The 24,158-nt window shown below is 38.8% G+C and overlaps 8 protein-coding genes, 1 long non-coding RNA gene and 2 pseudogenes across 12 annotated transcripts; 5 read left to right on the top strand and 6 right to left on the bottom strand.

Annotated features, from left to right (window-relative positions):
* Positions 1–1,028: 1,028 nt before the first annotated feature.
* On the bottom strand, positions 1,029–1,940 carry LOC146711656 (hemoglobin subunit beta-A-like). The gene is made up of 3 exons (XM_085454579.1): positions 1,786–1,940; positions 1,374–1,596; positions 1,029–1,286 (listed from the first exon to the last, which is right to left on the bottom strand). Exons 1-3 carry the CDS (start codon positions 1,875–1,877, stop codon positions 1,155–1,157), a joined length of 447 nt encoding a protein of 148 aa, XP_085310705.1. The 5' UTR covers positions 1,878–1,940; the 3' UTR covers positions 1,029–1,154.
* Positions 1,941–2,849: 909 nt separating this feature from the next.
* LOC146711655 (hemoglobin subunit alpha-A) lies at positions 2,850–3,658 on the top strand. The gene is made up of 3 exons (XM_085454577.1): positions 2,850–2,997; positions 3,100–3,307; positions 3,427–3,658. The coding sequence occupies exons 1-3, from the start codon at positions 2,903–2,905 to the stop codon at positions 3,553–3,555; spliced, it is 432 nt and encodes a 143-aa protein (XP_085310703.1). The 5' UTR covers positions 2,850–2,902; the 3' UTR covers positions 3,556–3,658.
* A 469-nt stretch (positions 3,659–4,127) lies between these two features.
* On the bottom strand, positions 4,128–5,163 carry LOC146711654 (uncharacterized). Its single transcript, XR_014920192.1, has 3 exons — positions 4,887–5,163; positions 4,463–4,680; positions 4,128–4,387 (listed from the first exon to the last, which is right to left on the bottom strand). It is a non-coding gene; the product is annotated as an uncharacterized LOC146711654 (long non-coding RNA).
* Positions 5,164–6,393: 1,230 nt separating this feature from the next.
* Positions 6,394–7,307, bottom strand: LOC146711653 (hemoglobin subunit beta-A-like). Its single transcript, XM_085454573.1, has 3 exons — positions 7,152–7,307; positions 6,739–6,961; positions 6,394–6,651 (listed from the first exon to the last, which is right to left on the bottom strand). The coding sequence occupies exons 1-3, from the start codon at positions 7,241–7,243 to the stop codon at positions 6,520–6,522; spliced, it is 447 nt and encodes a 148-aa protein (XP_085310699.1). The 5' UTR covers positions 7,244–7,307; the 3' UTR covers positions 6,394–6,519.
* Positions 7,308–8,215: 908 nt separating this feature from the next.
* On the top strand, positions 8,216–9,029 carry LOC146711652 (hemoglobin subunit alpha-A). Its single transcript, XM_085454571.1, has 3 exons — positions 8,216–8,363; positions 8,466–8,673; positions 8,793–9,029. Exons 1-3 carry the CDS (start codon positions 8,269–8,271, stop codon positions 8,919–8,921), a joined length of 432 nt encoding a protein of 143 aa, XP_085310697.1. The 5' UTR covers positions 8,216–8,268; the 3' UTR covers positions 8,922–9,029.
* Positions 9,030–10,023: 994 nt separating this feature from the next.
* LOC146711651 (hemoglobin subunit beta-A-like) lies at positions 10,024–11,431 on the bottom strand (annotated as a pseudogene). The gene is made up of 3 exons (XR_014920190.1): positions 10,755–11,431; positions 10,338–10,555; positions 10,024–10,262 (listed from the first exon to the last, which is right to left on the bottom strand). The product of XR_014920190.1 is annotated as a hemoglobin subunit beta-A-like (transcript).
* On the top strand, positions 11,288–12,807 carry LOC146711650 (hemoglobin subunit alpha-A-like; annotated as a pseudogene). The gene is made up of 4 exons (XR_014919927.1): positions 11,288–11,295; positions 11,698–11,791; positions 11,896–12,074; positions 12,476–12,807. The product of XR_014919927.1 is annotated as a hemoglobin subunit alpha-A-like (transcript).
* A 2,478-nt stretch (positions 12,808–15,285) lies between these two features.
* LOC146711649 (hemoglobin embryonic subunit alpha-like) lies at positions 15,286–16,244 on the bottom strand. The gene is made up of 3 exons (XM_085454570.1): positions 16,147–16,244; positions 15,851–16,058; positions 15,286–15,417 (listed from the first exon to the last, which is right to left on the bottom strand). Exons 1-3 carry the CDS (start codon positions 16,242–16,244, stop codon positions 15,289–15,291), a joined length of 435 nt encoding a protein of 144 aa, XP_085310696.1. The 3' UTR covers positions 15,286–15,288.
* Positions 16,245–16,281: 37 nt separating this feature from the next.
* Positions 16,282–18,740, top strand: LOC146711648 (hemoglobin subunit beta-like). Its single transcript, XM_085454566.1, has 4 exons — positions 16,282–16,343; positions 17,930–18,048; positions 18,219–18,441; positions 18,535–18,740. The coding sequence occupies exons 2-4, from the start codon at positions 17,957–17,959 to the stop codon at positions 18,661–18,663; spliced, it is 444 nt and encodes a 147-aa protein (XP_085310692.1). The 5' UTR covers positions 16,282–16,343; positions 17,930–17,956; the 3' UTR covers positions 18,664–18,740.
* A 2,230-nt stretch (positions 18,741–20,970) lies between these two features.
* On the bottom strand, positions 20,971–21,808 carry LOC146711647 (hemoglobin embryonic subunit alpha-like). The gene is made up of 3 exons (XM_085454569.1): positions 21,670–21,808; positions 21,357–21,564; positions 20,971–21,119 (listed from the first exon to the last, which is right to left on the bottom strand). Exons 1-3 carry the CDS (start codon positions 21,765–21,767, stop codon positions 20,991–20,993), a joined length of 435 nt encoding a protein of 144 aa, XP_085310695.1. The 5' UTR covers positions 21,768–21,808; the 3' UTR covers positions 20,971–20,990.
* Positions 21,524–24,134, top strand: LOC146711646 (hemoglobin subunit beta-like). 2 transcript variants are annotated; one of them, XM_085454567.1, is made up of 5 exons: positions 21,524–21,581; positions 22,647–22,701; positions 22,872–23,453; positions 23,567–23,789; positions 23,887–24,134. In XM_085454567.1, the coding sequence occupies exons 3-5, from the start codon at positions 23,362–23,364 to the stop codon at positions 24,013–24,015; spliced, it is 444 nt and encodes a 147-aa protein (XP_085310693.1). In that variant the 5' UTR covers positions 21,524–21,581; positions 22,647–22,701; positions 22,872–23,361; the 3' UTR covers positions 24,016–24,134. The 2 variants fall into 2 exon arrangements, with proteins under 2 accessions (XP_085310693.1, XP_085310694.1); XM_085454568.1 differs by having other exon boundaries at positions 21,563–22,701; positions 22,872–22,912; positions 23,198–23,453.
* Positions 24,135–24,158: the final 24 nt, after the last annotated feature.

Genomic DNA, 24,158 nt, shown 5'->3' with positions numbered 1-24,158 from the left:
GTCAAATTTTATCCACTAGATGACGCATTTGGGCGACTGTGGGAGCTTTGACTTTAGATCCAGATGAAGATGATGGATGGATGGATGGCTGGATGGATTGCACTCTCTTTATTCTCCATTTTGAATATCACGTGAGTATAGGAACTCTGTTTATTCACTTGCATGCATTTAGAGCTGCACTATAATCCCCGGCTGACGCCTGCAGAAATAAAGCACATTTTAACAGTGGTAACTTTGTTTGTTCAAAAATAATGAGGAGATATGCATGAAGATTTTTGTAAGATCTTCTGTCATAAAGTACTAAAAGACCCGGGCACCCGGTGTGTATCAGTTCCAAAACTTTCAACCGCGCCCTCACAATATGTGACACACTGTTATCATTAATTTTAGAAAACCACTCCCTTTTATATCAAACTGTACATTTTTGAAGAAGCCAGAATAACCGTTCTCCGCTGGCAAAGATAAGGAATAAATTACTGTAAATAACTCGCAACAAATATACAATTTGCTGACTCACAAGGGCACACACCTTATTCTCACCACCCCGGCACTTTTCCAGGTGATCACGCCACAACAGGTTGCAGCCAGTTTATTGCATTTCATTTTTCTATAGTTTCAAAGCGGGAACATGTCAGAAACCGGAAGACTGCTGCACACCTTTTTGTTTGTAAATGTGAACTGACACTTCAGAAAACTCAGTGGTACCCAAAGATTCTAAAATAAAATAAAAAAACAAAAATAAAAAAAATCAACACTACTATATCCATAGTCGCAATCGATATAGTAGAATGAATGCTGGTTGAGAATCAGAGGAGATGGCAATCCGTTATATAATATTAAATATCTTTTTAAAAAAAACGTTGTAATGAGGACAAAGAAATGTAAATAATGAATGAGTCGGGGCATATTTCTTAATTAAAAAAGTCATTAATGTTGTTTTTGAAGACAAAATTAAACTGACACAAAAGGATTCTTAGTGTTGAATTATCGGGTATAGGAACACCTGAAATGATCGCACAGAGAATGAGTTTGAGTTGAGTTTTTTATTTTATTTTGTTTTTATTAGTGCATATGACAACAGAGTTAAAGAGATACGATTTTAAAATCACTTTTATGACTGTTGCACATCTTTGATGAACTGGCACTCCAGAGATTTAGCGGTACTGTCTACCCAGGGCAGAAACGACCACGGACAAAAACTTCTGCCAGGCTTCCTGGACCTCAGCGGTGAAGACGCTGGGACCAAACTTAGCGGCCACACACAGGCTGATGCATTCAGCGAGCACCTAAAGTGAGAGAGTTGGACAAAATAATTAAAGAATTACTCCTGATCTAATAGTGATAAATGTTTCTTGGTACTGGTGGGGACATACCCTGAAGTTATCGGGATCCACGTGGAGCTTCTCAGAGTGCATAGCGCTCAGTTTGGCGTAGGTCTTAGTGATGTTGTCCAAGTTCTTCACAGCATTTTCCAGACCACCCATCACGGTCTTCCCGTGCTGTGCCACTTTGGGGTTTCCCATAATGGCAGCGTTGGTGGACAGGTCTCCAAATTCTTTGAAGTATCTCTTACCCCAGGGGCACACAATCAGAAGCCTGGAATAAGACAAGAGACAGAAAAAATGACAATTTTAATGCATATAATTAAAAAAAAAAATGCATTTTAATCTAAAAAGACAAACATACGTGTAGATGCATTGGTTTCAGTTCGGTTTTAAGATTATAGGAAGAGAAAGTCACTCAATACATAAATGTGTTTCTAAATTGCAATGAGCTGCAGGTTACCTGCTGAGGGCCTGGGGACCGATTTCCCCCACATCGATTTTCCCCCAAAGGCCTATGATGGCCTTGCGCTCAGCATCTGTCCACTCGACCATTTTGACAGCGTAAAGGTTTTCACGTAGCTTGTGATCAGAAACCTTTTCGCAAACGCCGATCTTCGGGAGCTTTTTATTAATTACATAGTGCCACACCTCTTCGTCCTGGAAGCATCTGATTGGACTATAGCCGTCAGGCTTTTGGGTTGTTGCCCATGAGTAAGATAATCTTTACCAGATTATAAGGAAAAAACGCAAACACATATTTTTATGTAACAAATGTAGAAATAAGTATAAGAATTATAGACTACAGGTCTTTATAGACTGTTTTTAACCTATACGTACAGTAAAAAACATTTAAACCTCGAAAGTGATTTCTGATCTTTCGTAAGTGATCAGATCCCAACAAGCTGGCCTGAAAGTAGGGTAAATACCCGTTTCTGATGTGTGTATATATATGCAACACACATCTCTAGTAAAGAAATGTAGCCTATTTTATTTGAGAACAATTCTCCAACCTCTAATAAATAGGATACAAAGGATAAAGGTGCTGTGCAGTCGCACATGAAGCGCAACAACCAGTCATCCTTTTACGGTATATCTCACATCATGCCTCGGATATGATTACTTACCAAGATTTTGGTAAAAAAATATCTTAATTTTTGATTATGTGGTGTCATTCTGTGAGTGCTTATGTTGTCATCTAATTCTCTAATTCTCTCTTGAGACCAAACGAGCGTTTGGCAGCGAGAGATTATTTGCCACTTGTTTCATATTTTACACTTCGGACATTATTTTATAAAATATCACATTGCTTTTTCAACAACCTCTTGCTATTTAATAATTTCTTTAAGGGATAAATATATTAGTTTCTTCCCCAACAAAATAAGTCATATCTTAAAAACAAGGAGGGGCGTTAACTTTTATCTCAAGAAATACCTCGGAAAGTGCTGGATTTTTTTCTTTATCGCAGAGGTGTGGTTTAAATGTGATACTGGGTGTGGTCCATTTTGGTGTTATATAAAAATGATAGTGACAAATAGTCAACACTTTCAGTTCAGAAGACAACTGAAGAAAACGCAGACATGAGTCTCTCTGGAAAGGACAAGGCCGTGGTGAGGAACTTCTGGGCCAAAGTGTCCCCGAAGACAGCTGAGATTGGAGGAGAGGCACTGGGGAGGTTGTATTGAGCCCCTTTCTTTTCATTCTTTATTCATTCATAGTTTTAATTAATTAGTAAGTACTTATTCATATTTCCATCATTTGAATATATATTTTACAGGATGCTGACTGCTTATCCCCAGACCAAGATCTACTTTTCTCACTGGTCCGATCTGAGTCCAAGCTCTGCGCAGGTGAAAAAGCATGGTGCCACCATCATGGCGGCCATTGGAGACGCTGTGTCAAAGATTGACGACCTTACTGGAGGTCTGTCTGCCCTCAGCGAGCTCCACGCTTTCAAGCTCAGAGTGGACCCTGCCAACTTCAGGGTGAGCTCACCCAGTAACATCCACGCAACAATGATCACGTTGTAGACAGAGATTACCATTAGTCAAGAGGCAATATAGACTTTTCGACCTAACATATGCATGTGTTTTTTGCCTCACAGATCCTTTCTCACAACATCATCTTGTGCATGGGCATGTTCTTCCCCGCAGACTTCACTCCCGAAGTCCACGTCTCCGTTGACAAGTTCCTCCAGAACTTGGCTCTCGCTCTGTCCGAGAAATATCGCTAAAACCCGGCAACTCCGGAGCCACTGAAGCCTGTCATCTACAGTAATGTCAATAAAACTTCTTAAAATGGCAGGGCTCCGTTAATAAATATAATAAACTCTGGAAGCTGGTCCTTTCTTCTTTGTCTGAATCCCTACACTATTCACTTTTGACATAATTGCAGGGGTGTGTTAAGAAATTAAAATAATAATATTGTAGTGACAGAAGGGGGTGTGGGAGCATAGGAAAAGAGAAAATTCAATCAGAAATGAACATACAGTTATGTTCATTTTGAAACGGACAAAATAGAAACCGGCAGCGTCACCCTTTGCAAAGATAAGAAGTAAAATATAGACGCCTTTTTAAGAATGAGCTTAGGAGGTTTTAATTTCAGATAATACAACATGGATAATTCTAACTACAACTTACTGGCTGAGTTAAAAAGAAATGACACCACCCTTGTTAATATTACTATCATTATTATTATTATTACTATTATTATTATTACTCTCATAAACATTTTCAGTATAAGTTCACAATCCCTTGTAAAAATCTGCTCTTGGAAGGCTTGAGTAGAAAAACAAAATGCAATTGAAAATGATCACACAAAGAGAATTTTATTTAACTGGAAATTTATTTGTCACATGCATCAGCTTCGAAGCGCTAAACGGAAGCGCTGCTGTAAATTATTTGGTTATGAATGTGAACTATAATTCCACAAGTTCAGTGGTACTGTTTGCCCAAGGCAGAGACGACCACAGCGAGGAATGTCTGCCAGGTCATCTGGACATCAGGGGCGAAGACTTGAGATCCAAACTTGGAGGCCACACAAAAAGCGACAATTTCAGAAAGCACCTAAAATGAAAGGGAAACAATAATAATGGCATGCTTCATCATTATCACTGGTGGAAAAAGTCTCAGATCACATACCCTGAAGTTGTCAGGATCAACACGGAGCTACTCAGAGTGCATAACGCTCAGTTTTGGCGTAGGTCTGCTTAATGTTGTTCTTCACAGCATTTTCCAGACCAACCATCACAGTCCTTCCGTGCTTGGCTAGTTTGTGGTTTCACATAATGGCAGCATTGGTGGACAAGTTGCCAAAGAGTTGGAAGTGTCTCTGAGTCCACTGATACACAATGAGAAGCCTGAAATAAAGAGTCTCAATTTTACTTTTTCTTTTATTTCGATTGCATTAAGTTGTTTTCTGTGCCAGATTAATAAAAACAAAACGAAAACAAACAAAAGAAATATCCTGTTATCATGCGGTAAATAACAAGGCATGTAAAAACAAGAATAATTAATTTGATGATACCAATAAAGCGTCGCTAAATCGTCATCCAACATAACTCACCTGCTCAGGGCCTAGGCGCCAATTCCAGCCCCATACATCTTTCCCCACAAGCGGTTTTTGATACGGGCGGCATCTTGGTGGGGGGCGGCATCACGGGCATCGGCAAAAAAAAATAAAAAAAAATGCTCGTAGCCTACTCATGCTGCCCCGACATCAGCCAGCGCATATTGGTAATGGCATAGGCACCGATCGGTTTTCTATCGCCCATTTGCTGGGAGTACGGGCGCCCTCCGTTTGCGAGGTGCGCCTGCTGCTTGCGGCGCAGGGAGGAGAGGGCGGGGCGGCGGGGGAGTCTCTGGCTGGCTGGAGCAGCATCTAATAACTCGCAAAATAAAACAAAATAAAAACAAAACAACAAACACGAAAACACCAGACATTATGATACAGACTTATAATTTGCACCGATGTTTTTTCGAAATTCTATACACGAAAAGTGAGCGCGAGAGCCTTCGGTGCGCCTGCTCGCTGCTGAAGTCAAAGTAAACTTTATTGTCATCTCCGCTACATACAGTCAAGTATATAGAGAGACGACGAGGCTCCAGTTACAGCAGTGCAAGAAAACAAACAATAAATATAAGAAGAGTAAGAAAATAAATATACACTTAAAGACTCGGGGTAATGGGATCAATAACAATTTAAAATTTATTATATTTTATATTTTGAATATTTAATGTCTCACACACAACCCGTGGAAACGGGTTCATAATGATGTAAATCCAATCCCATTATGTATTCATGATTTGAATCCTGGGTTGTGTGAAATCCCAGAAATACACCTTAGACAAAGTGAATCTGTGAACTAAGGTGTAGGTCTATTAGGTTATGTTGTGGTGATCCTGGAGTTGGGGGATTTGTGCTCATACTGGAGTGCAAAATTAAAACCAATGGAAGATGGACAAGAAAAGTTCAAAGCCATCAGGTGCTCAGTTTAGAAAAAATAGAAAAGAAGAGAAGGAGGAACGAGCAAAAGATATGGCGGGTCATCTTAAAACAATCAGGATCAGAATACTTTATTAATCCCTAAGAAAATTATGTGGGTTACAGTTGCTCCAAGAAGAAATTGTGTGTGTGTTTCTCTGGTGAATTTCGACAACAGTTTTATGTTAATGTACAATCCTTAATATGTTTTATGTGTGTGTGTGTGTGGGGGGGGGGGGGGGGGGGGGGGGGGGCGGCGGCAGAGGGAGTGCTCGCCCGAGGCGCCAAACAGGCTAGGACCGCCACTGCCCACAGGGACGTGATCGCGCTGAGCTCAGCGCCTGTCCACTCGGCCATATTGATAGATAAGATTTTCTCAAGCTTCGCTGAAATTAGTCTTCGTTCACAAAACTTAAACACAAACTAAGGACAAAGAAACGTAAATAATGAATGAGTCGGGGCATATTTCTTAATTAAGAAGTCATTAATGTTGTTTTTGAAGACAGTCTAAATTAAAATGACACTAAACGGTTCATAGTGTTGTATTGTCGGGTATAAGAACACCTGAAATGATCGCACAGAGAATGAGTTTGAGTTTGTTATAATTTAATTTATTTTTTTTATTAGTGCATATGGCAACAGAGTTAAAGAGATACGATTTTAAAATCACTTTTATGACTGTTGCACATCTTTGATGAACTGGCACTCCAGAGATTTAGCGGTACTGTCTACCCAGGGCAGAAACGACCACGGACAAAAACTTCTGCCAGGCTTCCTGGACCTCAGCGGTGAAGACGCTGGGACCAAACTTAGCGGCCACACACAGGCTGATGCATTCAGCGAGCACCTAAAGTGAGAGAGTTGGACAAAATAATTAAAGAATTACTCCTGATCTAATAGTGATAAATGTTTCTTGGTACTGGTGGGGACATACCCTGAAGTTATCGGGATCCACGTGGAGCTTCTCAGAGTGCATAGCGCTCAGTTTGGCGTAGGTCTTAGTGATGTTGTCCAAGTTCTTCACAGCATTTTCCAGACCACCCATCACGGTCTTCCCGTGCTGTGCCACTTTGGGGTTTCCCATAATGGCAGCGTTGGTGGACAGGTCTCCAAATTCTTTGAAGTATCTCTTACCCCAGGGGCACACAATCAGAAGCCTGGAATAAGACAAGAGACAGAAAAAATGACAATTTTAATGCATATAATTAAAAAAAAAAAATGCATTTTAATCTAAAAAGACAAACATACGTGTAGATGCATTGGTTTCAGTTCGGTTTTAAGATTATAGGAAGAGAAAGTCACTCAATACATAAATGTGTTTCTAAATTGCAATGAGCTGCAGGTTACCTGCTGAGGGCCTGGGGACCGATTTCCCCCACATCGATTTTCTCCCAAAGGCCTATGATGGCCTTGCGCTCAGCATCTGTCCACTCGACCATTTTGACAGCGTAAAGGTTTTCACGTAGCTTGTGATCAGAAACCTTTTCGCAAACGCCGATCTTCGGGAGCTTTTTATTAATTACATAGTGCCACACCTCTTCGTCCTGGAAGCATCTGATTGGACTATAGCCGTCAGGCTTTTGGGTTGTTGCCCATGAGTAAGATAATCTTTACCAGATTATAAGGAAAAAACGCAAACACATATTTTTATGTAACAAATGTAGAAATAAGTATAAGAATTATAGACTACAGGTCTTTATAGACTGTTTTTAACCTATACGTACAGTAAAAAACATTTAAACCTCGAAAGTGATTTCTGATCTTTCGTAAGTGATCAGATCCCAACAAGCTGGCCTGAAAGTAGGGTAAATACCCGTTTCTGATGTGTGTATATATATGCAACACACATCTCTAGTAAAGAAATGTAGCCTATTTTATTTGAGAACAATTCTCCAACCTCTAATAAATAGGATACAAAGGATAAAGGTGCTGTGCAGTCGCACATGAAGCGCAACAACCAGTCATCCTTTTACGGTATATCTCACATCATGCCTCGGATATGATTACTTACCAAGATTTTGGTAAAAAAATATCTTAATTTTTGATTATGTGGTGTCATTCTGTGAGTGCTTATGTTGTCATCTAATTCTCTAATTCTCTCTTGAGACCAAACGAGCGTTTGGCAGCGAGAGATTATTTGCCACTTGTTTCATATTTTACACTTCGGACATTATTTTATAAAATATCACATTGCTTTTTCAACAACCTCTTGCTATTTAATAATTTCTTTAAGGGATAAATATATTAGTTTCTTCCCCAACAAAATAAGTCATATCTTAAAAACAAGGAGGGGCGTTAACTTTTATCTCAAGAAATACCTCGGAAAGTGCTGGATTTTTTTCTTTATCGCAGAGGTGTGGTTTAAATGTGATACTGGGTGTGGTCCATTTTGGTGTTATATAAAAATGATAGTGACAAATAGTCAACACTTTCAGTTCAGAAGACAACTGAAGAAAACGCAGACATGAGTCTCTCTGGAAAGGACAAGGCCGTGGTGAGGAACTTCTGGGCCAAAGTGTCCCCGAAGACAGCTGAGATTGGAGGAGAGGCACTGGGGAGGTTGTATTGAGCCCCTTTCTTTTCATTCTTTATTCATTCATAGTTTTAATTAATTAGTAAGTACTTATTCATATTTCCATCATTTGAATATATATTTTACAGGATGCTGACTGCTTATCCCCAGACCAAGATCTACTTTTCTCACTGGTCCGATCTGAGTCCAAGCTCTGCGCAGGTGAAAAAGCATGGTGCCACCATCATGGCGGCCATTGGAGACGCTGTGTCAAAGATTGACGACCTTACTGGAGGTCTGTCTGCCCTCAGCGAGCTCCACGCTTTCAAGCTCAGAGTGGACCCTGCCAACTTCAGGGTGAGCTCACCCAGTAACATCCACGCAACAATGATCACGTTGTAGACAGAGATTACCATTAGTCAAGAGGCAATATAGACTTTTCGACCTAACATATGCATGTGTTTTTTGCCTCACAGATCCTTTCTCACAACATCATCTTGTGCATGGGCATGTTCTTCCCCGCAGACTTCACTCCCGAAGTCCACGTCTCCGTTGACAAGTTCCTCCAGAACTTGGCTCTCGCTCTGTCCGAGAAATATCGCTAAAACCCGGCAACTCCGGAGCCACTGAAGCCTGTCATCTACAGTAATGTCAATAAAACTTCTTAAAATGGCAGGGCTCCGTTAATAAATATAATAAACTCTGGAAGCTGGTCCTTTCTTCTTTGTCTGCATCCCTACACTATTCACTTTTGATATAATTGCAGGGGTGTGTTAAGAAATTAAATTAATAATATTGTAGTGACAGAAGGGGGTGTGGGAGCATAGGAAAAGAGAAAATTCAATCAGAAATGAACATACAGTTGTGTTAAATGCAAATTTAACCTTCTAACATTTTGCACTGAATATTCGTTTTACTTTATAGTGGAGGAATTACCCCAAAGCTTTGCTTAAATGGGTAGTAAATAGTAATGTGTATACAAGGATTTCATTCATTAAGCATGGCGTGATATTAAACAGTTTGATTTGGCATTTTATATACTTTTTCTGAACACACAAGTAATGAACATTGTATATAATTATACAAAATAAGCTTCTTTTTTCTTCTTCTAATACATATCCATTTTCTGCTTATCTTACCGAACACGTGGAAGAAACCCTTTTTGGATTCTTGGATTAAAAGAATTTAATAGGATAAGATAACCTTTATTAGCCCCACACGAGGGAAATTTGTTATGTTGAAGCAGAAAGTGGACAGTGCAACGTAATGTAATGTACACAATATTTCAAATCCTTTATCATGGTCCACAACTATAACCAACAGTATTTTTGATGCACTGTTATCAATAATGTCACGCGACCTCACCCATTTATATCAAAGTGCACATTTTGAAACGGACAAAATAGAAACCGGCAGCGTCACCCTTTGCAAAGATAAGAAGTAAAATATAGACGCTTTTATAAGAATGAGCTTAGGAGGTTTTAATTTCAGATAATACAACATGGATAATTCTAACTACAACTTACTGGCTGAGTTAAAAAGAAATGACACCACCCTTATTAATATTTCTATTATTATTATTACTATTATTATTATTACTATCATGAACATTTTCAGTATAAGTGCACAATCCCTTGTAAAAATCTGCTCTTGGAAGGCTTGAGTAGAAAAACAAAATGCAATTGAAAATGATCACACAAAGAGAATTTTATTTAACTGGAAATTTATTTGTCACATGCATCAGCTTCGAAGCGCTAAACGGAAACACTGCTGTAAATTATTTGGTTATGAATATGAACTATAATTCCACAAGTTCAGTGGTACTGTTTGCCCAGGGCAGAGACGACCACAGCGAGGAATGTCTGCCAGGTCATCTGGACATCAGGGGCGAAGACTTGAGGTCCAAACTTGGAGGCCACACAAAAAGCGACAATTTCAGAAAGCACCTAAAATGAAAGGGAAACAATAATAATGGCATGCTTCATCATTATCACTGGTGGAAAAAGTCTCAGATCACATACCCTGAAGTTGTCAGGATCAACACGGAGCTACTCAGAGTGCATAACGCTCAGTTTTGGCGTAGGTCTGCTTAATGTTGTTCTTCACAGCATTTTCCAGACCAACCATCACAGTCCTTCCGTGCTTGGCTAGTTTGTGGTTTCACATAATGGCAGCATTGGTGGACAAGTTGCCAAAGAGTTGGAAGTGTCTCTGAGTCCAAGGTTACACAATCAGAAGCCTGAAATAAAGAGTTTTACTTTTTCTTTTATTTCGGTTGAATTAAGTTGTTTTCTGTGGCAGATTAATAAAAACAAAACGAAAACAAACCAAAAACAAATTCTGTTATCATGTGGTAAATAACAAGGCGTGTAAAAACAAGAATAATTAATTTGGAGATACCAATAGGCGTCGTTAAATTATCATCTAACGTAACTCACCTGCTCAGGGCCTGGGTGCCAATTTCAGCCACATAAATCTTTCCCCACAGGTATGTGATCGCGCTGAGCTCAGCACCTGTCCACTCGACCATATTGTTAGAAATAAGATTTTCTCCAGCTTCGCTGAAATTAGTCTTCGTTCACAAAACATAGGTCCCTTTTGGAGGACTTTATTAATTGGCCGCTACCACCCCTCTTAGTCCGGAAGCATCTGATTGGATCAGAACCAAGGACAAAGGCTGTTAATAAGTCAGATATAATTTTTGCCAGAAGACTGGGAAAAGAACAGAAAAAAGACAAGAACATGAAACATTAAAAACACCATCAACTCGACATCAATTGTTCGACGCCATTCAGTGTCGAATATTCATTTACCAATAAACCTAATTGTAAATGAATATGATAAAATGTAAGGCAGAATTTAACTGATTTTGAAGGTGTGATTTTTGCATAAGGAGAAAAGCTCAAAAACCCCAAAACATTTTCTTCATTTGTTATTTTTCTCTCAGCACCTGCACATATGAGCATCTAATATGTTGAAGTGTGTTTTTAACTCTAACTTTTTAATTTATATAGATTTTTTTCCCGTTCATTAGCAATTTTGCCACTATTCCTTTAGACTGCATGCCCCTTCATACTGACATCAGTTCTTTAATGCATTCATCGCTATTTTACTAACTAATTTGACGTTAGGTGTTATTTTGTACTTATCTTACCTTATAAATACAGACTTATAAGGTAAGATAACACGGCGACTAAAAATACTTGAGAACAGGGTGTGGTTACTTTTATCTCTAGAAATGGCTTGTTAAACTCGAACAGGAAGGTGTGGATTAGATTTGATACTGGGTGTCGTGCAATTTAGTTCCATATAAAGAAAGATAGTAACAAACAACTTTCAGAATTTAGTTAACTTTTCTTTCTGCTGCGTAAACCTTTAAAGGCAGACACGAGTCTCTGGAAAGGACAAAACCGTGGTCCTTCTGGGATAAAGCGACTCCGAAAGCCCCTGAGATTGGAGCAGAGGCTCTGGGCCGGTTGGTTTTCATTATTTTCTGTTTTGACGATGTGCACACATCATGCACCACATTCTACGTAATAACTTCGCTCTATCATAACTTATCACGTTTACGTTTTACAGGATGCTCACTGCATATCCGCAAACCAAGACCTACTGTTCTCACTGGGCCAGATTCTGCACAGGTGAAGATGCACGGCGCCAACATCATGGCGTCGGGAATATTGACGACCTTGTTGGAGATCTGACCAATCTAAGCAAGCTATGCTTTCAAGCTCAGAGTGGACCCTGCCAACTTCACGGTAAGCTTAAGGAGGGAATGATCCATGCATTGCTCATAAGTCCATACAATTTCTCAATGAGCAAAATACTAAAAGTAATATAAAGCTATAATGTTGTTGCACAGTACACACTGCAATAGTTACAGCCTTTTGCACACGCTCTACAGTAAAATAACAAATGACAAAGTTTTACAGTTTAGAGTAAAATGTCGATCAGAGCCATTTCTTATATTTTATAAACTGTGTAATATATTGTTTTATTTAATTAGTTCAGTATGTTACTGTTATTGTCTTGGAGCAACTATAACTCACACAATTCCCTTAGGGATTATTAAAGTATTCTGACTCTGAGTCTGAAATTTTATGTATTTCTCGTTATTTATGAATTAATACGTTTTCTCCATATTTATTTATTTATACAGATTCTTGCTCACAACATCATCTTGTGCATGGCCATGTTCTCCCAGGAAGACTTCACCCCTGAAGTCCACGTCTCATTTGACATGTTTCTACAGAACTTGTCTTTGGCGCTGTCCGACAGATACCGCTAAACTCCAGATTCAGGCGCACCAATCGCTGCATGGAGCGTGTCATCCGCCACACTACCAACATCCATTTTATAATAGAAGAACACAGTTACTATATGAAATTAATACATGTTTACATTTCTTTTACTTTAGTCACGGTATATACTTGTATTATTATTATTTTTAATTCTCAATAAAACAAAACTGTTTAACTTGCTCCGACAGCAGACGCCTCGGACACGCCCCTTTACTCTTTAACTTGTGAAGGGTTCCCTGGTGTGTCGTCACTCATCCAACACATTAAATTAGAAATTCTGACTTCCTGTGCGCACGAGTGATTTAGGGATGATTAAAAACAGCAAGTAAAAAACATACTTCTACTTTCATAATAGGCCAAACTAAAGTAATAATTATATACGACATCAGAGTCACACTATCAATGAGGAGCTGTTATCAACGCGGGTAGACCATCTGATTGCTCTAGTTGGCCTTTTTCTTCTTTCGGCTGCCCTCTTTAGATGTCCCATCATGTGCCTTCATCCACGAACCTCCTCTGTGGTCCTCGTCTTTTCCTTCTGAATGGCAGCTTTCCTTAGATAAAGGAGCTGTCATGGCAAGGCAGATACTGCGGTGCACCCTAAAATAATCTCGTCGCCCCTAGTCACTGTCATAGTTTTGCACATGACAATATTGTTATTTAAAAAAAGCTAGCATTAACACTTTGATTCTAGCTACACAGAATTAACACAGAATATGAATTTCAAAATTGAATATATTTCACAGTGTCACCCCAACCCCTTCTTTGAAAAACGGTTCAGCCCATAGCAGCCCCTCTAAACTGTTTTATTTCTTGTTGTCAGTAGCTGTCGCCTATGATTGGTGCCAGAGCACATCTTGAATGAAGAGGAATTTCAGATTTCAACACAGATAGAAACACAGATGAAAATTCAATTATAACCATAATGAGGATGGCTGAGAGTCAGCATTGTTTCAAATTTTCTGAGGGGAAACAGGTAGAGGTCATAAAATACACATGAGCACTAAAGACTCGCTCAACGTTGAAGTGAATATATGTGAACTAGTGTGTATTATAAATTAGTCTGTAGTTCTGTAGCCTTAATTATTTCATCAGTCTGTGTATAGCACACACTTTGATTCCCAAAAATCAAGTAGTCGTGCGAATTCCTGCCCCATCATTGGGATTCGTCTTTGGACAATGCACAGTGCGGGTGGGGTGCTACCAGTGGCGGGTTTTGATATGGGCGACATGGGAGGTTGCCCAGGGCAGCATTGTGGTGGGGGTGGCATCATGGCATCGGCAAAAAAGTTGCTCGTACCCATGCTGCCCCGACGTCATGCCAGCGCATTTTGGGGATTGCATGGGCACCGAAAATAAACCAACAAACTACGGCTGTCAACGTTAATGCCGTCTTCAGGATTAACGTGATTAAAATTTCTAACACAATTAATCCATCAGAATGACTCCAAATCCCTGAAATGATACAGACTTATAATTTGTTTTCCAAAATCTATCACACACATATACCCAAAAAGTGAGCGTGAGGTGCGCCTGCTGCTGATGCTGCTGTGCTGAAGTCTCACGGGGAGGGCCGGGCTGCTTCCATAATATTGTCAATCCAAGCCCATTATGTATTAATTTTTATTCCTGGTTTGTGTGAAATCCAAGAAAAAAAACATATACAAGGTGTAGCTCTATTAGTTTATGTTGTGGGGTTGGGTATTTATATTAGAGCGCAAAAATTACTGATGGAAGGTGGAAAAGAAAAGGTCAAAGCCATCAGGTCCTCAGTTTAGAAAAAAAGAGAAAAGGAGACACATCCGGTCAGATGTGTCTTTGGATAATGGCAGGTATTGTGTATCCTGAAACAAGATAACACTCATTAGTGGGGATTGGGAAAACTTGCGAAAACTGTTTACCTTTGTTAGCACTTGGCTATGATAGTAAACAGTAGACAGACAGTAGACACTGACACTGTGGCAGCCATAGTGACAGATCTGTGTCAGTTTTATTTTTTATTATTTTTATGCATTCATATATTTTTAAAAATAAGTTGAAGCACAAAACGCCAACCGAGTGTAACAGGTGTTTCGCATGAACTCAAAATCTTCAGCAGGGGCGGGGTGAGACGCCAACCGAGGTCACACCCTATGTAAGCTGTCATGGTATTTCTGCGTGGTTAAAATAATTCATTCCCCCCCCCCCCCATCGAAACTCCATCCATTCATCCACCCAAGATAATAATAATAATAATAATAATAATAATAATAATAGGAAGAAGAAAAAGAAAGCAATTCGGAATAATGACGATAAAACAGGAATAGCTGGTTCTGGGGGACTGCCTGGTCATTGTAGTTGCTGCTCGTTTAGGTCAATACTTCACTGCTGAGGTCCGTGCAGCTTCCAGGAGAGTCTTTGTAGCTCAAGCCTCCCTGAGAAGGCAGTACTACTAGCTCCAGAGGACCGTCACATGCTCTATTTTTAAGTTGTGTATATAAGCTTTCAGTAAATCAATCGCTACTCTTCTTTAATTAGCCCATAAAGAGAAAAAAACCCATTCCTGGTAAAAGCTACAATAATAATCCAACTGTTTAAAAATGATCACCACAAACGACCATGAGAGTTTAATTGCATTGGATCTTTTATTACATGTGAAACTGTCAGTGAGTACTCGAGCACATAATGCAGTTTATCTGTATTTCTCAGACAGGGCGAGAGCAACAGCAGCCAGGAACTTGTCCACAGCCACATGGACCTCAGGGGTGAAGTCCTCTGGGAACATGGTGGACAGGACCACGAGGAGGTTGTGAGACAGAACCTGTGGAAAGATGATGATCACACTGAAATGAATGGACTTTTCATTTATTTATTTGTAACCAGAGAACATCATTTCAGATCAACCAGTAATCTATCTAAGATCAAATGAAAGCTGAGTTAGAGTGAGTTTAATTTGTAGTCCAATCAGTGTTCACAATAGTACAGAAAAATTAATTTGGCAAACGCTGTCATAGTAAATGGACCGATGTATATATATTGCTTTTCTAGTCTACTGGAGCATTCAAAGCACTTCGTACAACTTGCCTAATTGACCCATTCATATAAGTACTTCTTTTTCTATGACTAGGCTTTTTTCTCTCTAACATTCACACAAATTCACACTTCAGTGATTACACTGAACCACAAACTTTTTATTAAGTAGATGACCTCAAATAATGTCACCCCACAAACATGACAGTAATAATGATCAGTACCTTGAAGTTAGCAGGGTCCACTCTCAGAGTGAAGGCGTGCAGCCCACTGAGGCTCAGAAGAGCTCCGGTCAGATCGTCAATTTTGCTGACAGCATCAGTAACTGCAGCCATCACGGTTGCTCCGTGCTTCTTCACCGGGGCAGAGCCGGGGCGCAGGTCCTTCCAGTGGGAGAAGTAAGTCTTGGTCTGAGGGTACACTGTCAGCATCCTGGATAAAAATGTAAGAGAACAAGCCAGCGGGTAAGAGACAGAAATGCAGGAGCAGGTTTTTGTAGGCATTGTGGGGCCATATTTACCTGGAGACAGCATCACAGCCAATTTGTTCCTCCTTACCAGCCACTTTAGCCCAGAAGGCTTTGACTGTGTTCTTGTCCTTTGCAGAAAGACTGGTCATCTTGCCTGTTGTTGCTGTTGGAGTTGTGTTCAGCTCAAACTGTGGAGGTCTTATATATGAAACAGGAAATGCACACACCCGACCCACCTCACAGATAAGGTACTGGAATTTAGGCATGTTCAAAATGATATGTAACAGTTCCCGTGAGACAAACACCAAACAAAAGACTCTATAAGGCAAGACAACTTAACAAGATAATCAGAATTCATTTCTTCTTTTTGGCTTCACTTAAGAAACATCTTCATTAAATGAATGTGCATATTTTAAAACTTAAATTTTCAGTGAGAGCCAGTTAAATCAAATCACTAACCTTCCAATTTTTGAATTTATATCAGTCTAATATTACCATTTAATTCACGACAAGTCACCTGTTAGTTTGTATTTCTTTATCTATTTATGTATTTAATAATAATAATTTGAGAAAAAGCAAAATGGGTACATGATTATAACTTTAAAAAGGCTGTTGGCTTCAAATTTGGGTCTGGACAGATAGTTGGATTTATAGCAGGGCTTTATAGATACATTTACTGTACATACACATGCATCTAAATGTTTATGGCTATATTTAGACTAATAAGTCAACGGCTAATTTATGTTTCCAAACAGATAATCAAAAACCAAATCCAAATCCTAATGTGGAAAGCAGCTATCACGGATATAATTGAACACAGAGAGTCCAGGGATGTTCTAATGTGTAGGTTAAAATTTAAATACTGTTGTTTAGGCTATCATTTACCAACACTACAACCAAAATCTATGTCAATGACATTCACTTCAAAAAACCGTGTCAGTTTAAGGCTTATCTAATCTTCAGCAGGTGAATCCTCTCACAGGGCAGTTTAAATTTTTACAGCAGCTGTTTGTTCTCCACAGGAGCTCAAATGTAGCTCAGAGTGGACAGTTGCTACTGATATATTGAGGTAAAGTTAAACATCAGGTGTAGAAATTTGAGGATGAAAAACAGGTTTTAAAATATGGCAGAAATACTGAAAATATTTAAGAGAATGACAGAAAAGGTTTTGTGGATAACCAGAAAAAAACAAAAGCTGAGACAAAGTTATTAAATTTTTTTTCTACTTACAGCCAGTCAATAAAGGCCTGTAGGATGTGTGGGTGTACCATTCTTTTCTTGTCATTTTCCTCTTTAAGAAAACTCTTTATCAAGTTTATTTATTAAACGCATGTACAAATGGCAAATGCAGGACCTTAATGCTATGGTTTGGTCATATGTTAAAATTAAAATCTGTGGAATCTGGTCCATTTAAAAAACAAACAAACAAAAAAACATGTATTATTTACAAGCACAAGAAGTTTTTTGTCACTGAAATTTAGAATTCATTATTTTCCAAAGGATATACTCATTGTACTTCATCCAGTTCTTTATTTCTATCCAGGTCTGCAAAATATTTTTGATTATCTTACTTCCAATTTTCTTAACTGTTAGGGGTCACTCAGGGCTGGAGCCTATCCCAAGATAGAAGAATAAGTAGTCTGTAAGATATTCCATAATGAAAGTTTCCAACAGATTTTTGGTTAATTTTGACAGTTAATCAAAGCTGAACTCAGAATCGTTAAACTGACCAGTTTAGCCAACTCCTACTCTCCAACTCCACCCAATTTCATATCTTTGGGTGGAGTGAAAAGAACTCTTTAAAAGGTGACTTTGTGGCTCTGCTGACTAACAGCACAAGAGCAACAATCAACAAAGCAAAATGGTTGTGTGGACAGACTTTGAGCGCACCACAATCCAGGACATCTTCTCCAAGATCAACTATGCAGTCGTTGGGCAAGCAGCTTTTTCCAGGTGAAACATAGTTTTTTTTTTATATTGACGTAAATTTATTTTTAGAAGTTTGGGCTATTCAAGTAGAATCTTTATGTGCAATGAAAAAAGCTGGCATATTTTGTGCATTACACAATGTAGATTTCTCTTTTAAAACTAAGAGCAAATCAATTATTTACACATTCCCTCAGGTGTTTGACTGTCTATCCCTGGACTCAGAGGTATTTTGGTCAATTTGGAAACCTCTACAATGCTGCTGCTATTGCATCAAATCCAAAAGTTGCTGCTCATGGAAAAGTCATCATGGAAGCTCTGGAAAAAGCAGTGAAGGACATGGACAACATCAAGGCCACATATGCAGAGCTGAGCGCGCTGCACTCTGAGAAACTGCAGGTGGACCCTGACAATTTCATGGTAGGCAATGCTGAACTGACGGCACTGATTCCCAGTATTGCATGTTTGTGTGTGTCAATGAAGATTGCTAAAGCATGTTGTGCTGTGTTGCAGCTCCTGGGCGACTGCTTGACCATTGTGGTTGCTTCCCAGTTGGGTAAAAACTTCACTGCTGAGGTTCATGCAGCTTTCCAGAAGTTCCTGGCAGTGGTGGTGTCCTCCCTCAGAAGACAGTACTACTAAAGAGCTGCAGATGCCCGTCACATGCTCTGTTATTAATTGTGCCTCAATACGTTTTTAAAAAAATAAAATATTAAACAACTTCAGAAAGTTCCCAGTGCCTTTCTTTTTTTCACTTGCTTTATTATCTTTAAGTTTTAATACAATGTCCTTTGCAAAAACCTTGTATGGACTGCTTAAGGATTAAAGCCATTTTTAAATGCTTGGATGAAAAGACTCTGCAGCCAATTGCTGCCTGAAATCCAGAACCCATGTAAATCACCAAATGTTGTTTCCTCTATTGAGTTGTTTTGATAGACCTTGACTGTAGCCTCCAGTTGCTGCTTATTTGTGGAAAGGCATGCTCTGTTGGACAGAGATCAGGTGATTGACTTGGAGACTGTGAACATCCAATTTCTTTGCCTTGAGAAACTCTTGGAATATTTTTGTAGTATGTTTTTTTGCACTGCAAAAAACAGTCTGATAATTTTTTACAGCATTTCACAAATTCTGAGCCAAGAGTATGGTCCTGTAAATTTCATAATTCACCCAGATACTTCTATCAGCAATCACATCATCAATAAACACTGACTACCCACTTCCATTGGCAGCCATTCATTCCCATGCCATAACACTGCCTCGCCCGTTCTCCACATGCTTCACATCATGAGCTGCTTCTCTCCTTCTCCCAAATTAATTCCCAAATGTTATATTTTTTCTTACAGATCTGTGCAGGATCTTTCACATGTTTTCTGGCAAAGTCTAGTCTCATCTCCCTGGCTGTCACTGTATTCTGTGGTTTGTTGTAAACTCTATTTCCATTCATGCACACATCTCTTAATTGAAGACTCTGACAGTGATACACCAGCCTCTTCAAGTAGGTTTTTGGCTTAGTTACATGTCGTGACAATTGGTTTTCATTGAAATAATTCAGTGATTATGCACTTGTCCTTTTTTGTTCTGGTGTTTCTGAGTTGGTCAGTGCATTCATTCTTTAAAAAAAAAAAAAAGCTGAGAGAAAGCCTGCACTTTCTTGTTTTCAATCCAGTGTGTTGGTGTACAAAGGCAAAACTGCACATTTTTTAAATTTTTATGTTTGTCCCAACTAATATGGAAGTGACATTACATGCTTGAGTCATTGTATCATGGACCAAGCAGCCAAGAACACATAGGCACAAATGTAATCTTCAAAAAAATGGATTTTATTGTACCCCCGAAAGGACCAAATGATTACAAAAATTCAAAATGACAAAACAAAACTTTTTTTAAGAACCAGGTGGGCCCGTAAAAAAGGTTAACTTAACAAAATTCACTTCACAAAACATAACTCAACAAACTGACCTGCCCAAATGGGAAACAGCTCTAGTTATATAGCAAATGAATAAACTGTTATATACACCAAAGGTGACTAAACTGAAGAGTTAACAGCTAACCATCATTCAAGAAGAACCCCATCCCCCCCCCTACATGATCACAATAGATGGTCCAGTCCATTTTATTGGCTTCTGCATTTAAACCAGCTCCACCCTCAGCCTCCTCTTCCACCCAAACCAGGACTGGAGCAGAGGCCAGGTAGCTCAAAAAGAACAGAAATATAATTAATATAACACATACTCATGTAAAACAACAAACAATGCAAAACAGAGTCTGTGCCACCGTTTGGACTATAGCTTAGTGCTGTCATGCATTACAGGTAAATTCAAAGTATTAAATTGGTTAACTTATGATCACAGAAGCTTTAGAGCACAATGTAAACGTAAGACAAAAAGATCAAATGAATATTACCCAAGTATTTCAATTGTGTGGTTGCATGCAGCCATCACACATTGCTTAAGAAACCCTATCCCCTTAGATACCAAGTCTTAGGACAGAGGACCATTGCTGTTCCTCTCCACTTACTAGAGATTTTTTTTTTAAAATAATTGTTTGTAAAATTTTTTGTTCAACAAATACAATTTTTTTCTGACTTTGGAAATGTGATGATGTATAATTAATAACTAATAATTTCCTACTAATAACTATAGACTAGTCATGTTTAGGAGAAAAAGTTCACTGCAGAGTTTGACTGTAAAATAAAATTAAAACAGACAGAAAAAAATTATAAATACTCAACAATTTAAGTGGTTGTTTACATGACCCAAATGAATTCATTCAGGATGACTTGTCTTCACCTGCCATTGACCTAAACTTGTAATGCTTTTAATCTATTGTCTAAACAAAAAAAACATTTACTGGATCACAAAAATAACCACAACAGTTTGATTGGATTTGTTTCCTTTTTTATTCAAATTCAGTTTGACAGTAAGAATTCAATCTCATGCTGCTGTCAGTCATCTGTTCCTGTGTACACTTTAACGATATTTCTCAGACAATGCACGAGCCACGGCAGCCAGGAACTTGTCCATCGCCACGTGGACCTCAGGAGTGAAATCGTTGGGAAACACGGTGGCCAGGACCACGAGGAGGTTGTGAGCAAGAACCTGTGAAAAGATGAAGATCACATTTTTAAAAAAAAATGCCATGCTGTTAGAAAATGCATGCCAGGGTTATTTATTTCTGTTTATTTGAATACTGCGATTCAGTATTCAGTACTGCTACAAGAAGTTAAACATTAAATGTACATTAAGCTTAGAAACAAAGAAACTGCAACTAAACCTTCATTAAAAAAAAACACAACGAAATCAGGACCACTTTCAGAATTTATTGTATGTCAGTACCTTGAAGTTAGCAGGGTCCACTCTCAGAGTGAAGGCGTGCAGCTCACTGAGGCTGAGAAGACCACCGGTGAGATCATCAATTTTGCTGACAGCATCAGTAACTGCAGTCATCACGGTTGCTCCGTGCTTCTTCACCGGGGCAGAGCCGGGGCGCAGGTCCTTCCAGTGGGAGAAGTAAGTCTTGGTCTGAGGGTACACTGTCAGCATCCTGGGTAAAAATGTAAGGTGAGTTAACAGTACATATATTTTAAAAAAAGGAGCACGTTAAAGCAGTCCATTTGGGTCCAGATTATAAGTCATAATCCATATTTACCTGGAGACAGCATCACAGCCGATTTGTTCCTCCTTTCCAGCCACATTAGCCCAAAAGGCTTTGACTGTGTCCTTGTCCTTAGCAGAAAGACTGGTCATCTTGCCTGTTGGATTTCTGTTTGAAGTTGTCTTGACCACTAGATAAGCTTTAGGCTTTTATATGTAGAACAGTAAACGGACACACCCGACACACCTCAGAGATAGCAACAGGCTCTTGGACAGGCCCAACATAGCTTTGAAAACTACTGAAGAAAAAGAGTTTTAAATGGTGTTCACCTATAAAGTTAGTGCACACAATAAAGAAATAAAACTAAACCAAAGAGTGGAAAAGGAAAATGTATTTCTAGACAACAAAATCAAATCAGTTTTATTGTCACATCACATGTGCAGGTACACTGGTACAGTACATGCGAGTGAAATTCTTGCGTGCGAGCTTCACAAGCAAAAATACAATAACATAATAACAAGCAAAATATAAGAGCGGGTAAATCTGACAATTATACGAATAAATATATGTACAATATAAGAGTATTTGCGCATTACTGAATGTGTATACTAAATATGTATATCTGTGTGTGTGAGTGTGTGCGTGTGTGTGTGTACATATTTTAAAAATAAAATAGAAAATCATGAAATATAATACTTTTTCATAAATACCTAAAATTGCAATGTTTTTGGCTCATGGGTTACATTAACAAATGAAAACTGTATTTTTAACTTTGACTGTTTATTAAAATAATTGTTTATCATCTAAAATAATCAACTTTGATAGACAGTTCAGTTTTTAAGGTGAGACATTAGTGAATCCCGTATTTATTTATGTTGCAAACAGATATCAGAATGGAAAACAATTAATTAATGATATCAGAGGATTTTTATAACAAGGCATTTTCTTTTCAAGCATGAGCTAATTTTTTATATTTTGACAGCTGCAATCTTAACAGTGGATTAAACATTCTTATTTTGCTTTTTACACAGGAGATTTTGGACCCAGATTTGGATGGTGGTCTAATTCATTCAAGCAAAATTTGATGTAATTTCACTTCAAATTTATGATTTAAATATAGACATGTAGATTGCCAAGGAGTCATTACTCCAAATTGAAATTCTGCAGTTAACTGCCGTTTGTTCAGGCAGTTAAAACTTACGATGACTAAGGTTTGAGGATGACGTTTGTTTCTGCCTTATCTAAACTTCCAACAGGTGGATCCACCCTGAGAGCAGTAAATGTTTCCTGGATATCTGTGGGTTTATTTTTACTTTTTTCTTTTTTTGTTCACAAAAGAGCTCAAAAGTTGAGATTTCCTGTTTAGACAGAGGTGATCCTTCATTGCAGTGAAATGTAAAAAACAGGACATAAAATAATAAAAGCTAATGAGGCTCACATGTATACCTGAGTAGACACAATTAGCTATCTGAGTGGTCAGAGGCTAAATTCGCAGATTTTGAGAGTGACGAATGAAAATAATTTAGAATTTAATTTATGATTCAATGATAATGAAAAAACTGAATCATTTTCTTTGATTCAGTTTGATGGTGAAGTGAATATAGTCCTGCCAAACCCCACACTGGCACATCCCACTGTCTAACTCCACCCAACTGCATATCTGTGGGTGGAGCGAAACAGACCTTTAAAAGCTGCACGCCGTGACCTGCTGACTAACAGGACAAGTGAAAAACTCAACAAAGCAAAATGGTTGTGTGGACAGACTTTGAGCGCACCACGATCCAGGACATCTTCTCCAAGATCGACTATGCGGTCGTTGGGCAAGCAGCTTTTTCCAGGTATGACCATGTTTCTGATATTCACTCCCTTAAAGAATGTGCAAGTTTATATGACTCTATATATGACTCTTCTTTAATAATTGTGAGCTATTTAAAATTGTCTGTTTCCGCAGGTGTCTGATTGTCTACCCCTGGACTCAGAGGTATTTCGGTGGATTTGGAAACCTCTACAATGCTGCTGCCATCACATCAAATCCAAGGGTTGCGTCTCATGGAAAAGTCATCATGGAAGCTCTGGAAAAAGCCGTGAAGGACATGAACAACATCAAGGCCACATATGCAGAGCTGAGCGCGCTGCACTCTGAGAAACTGCAGGTGGACCCTGACAATTTCATGGTAGGCAATGCTGAACTGATGGTACTGGCTTCTATTGATATTTATGTATTTATTTAGCATGTTCATGATATCTCATGCATGTTGTGTTGTGTTACAGCTCCTGGGTCACTGCCTGACCATTGTGGTTGCTTCCCAGCTGGGTAAAGCCTTCACTCCTGAGGTACACGCAGCTTTTCAGAAGTTCCTGGCAGTGGTGGTGTCCTCCCTCAGAAAGCAGTACTACTAGAGAGCTGCAGAGGACCGTCACATACTCAGTTTTTTTAATCATGTCTTAAGGAGGCTTAAATAAATAAAACAATGGGCATATTCTTCACTTTGTTGTTTTTTCCTTTTCCAACATTTGTAATTATATCAGGGTGTAGCAGAAGA

Source organism: Copadichromis virginalis, linkage group LG4 (genome assembly GCF_057382275.1).
Source record: "Copadichromis virginalis isolate Kocher_CV1m ecotype Utaka linkage group LG4, C_Virginalis_male_GT1.1, whole genome shotgun sequence".
In the NCBI taxonomy this organism is placed as follows: Eukaryota; Metazoa; Chordata; class Actinopteri; order Cichliformes; family Cichlidae; genus Copadichromis; species Copadichromis virginalis.
The sequence above is the reverse complement of the archived record's forward strand: the minus strand, read 5'-3'. Positions and strand labels throughout refer to the sequence as shown.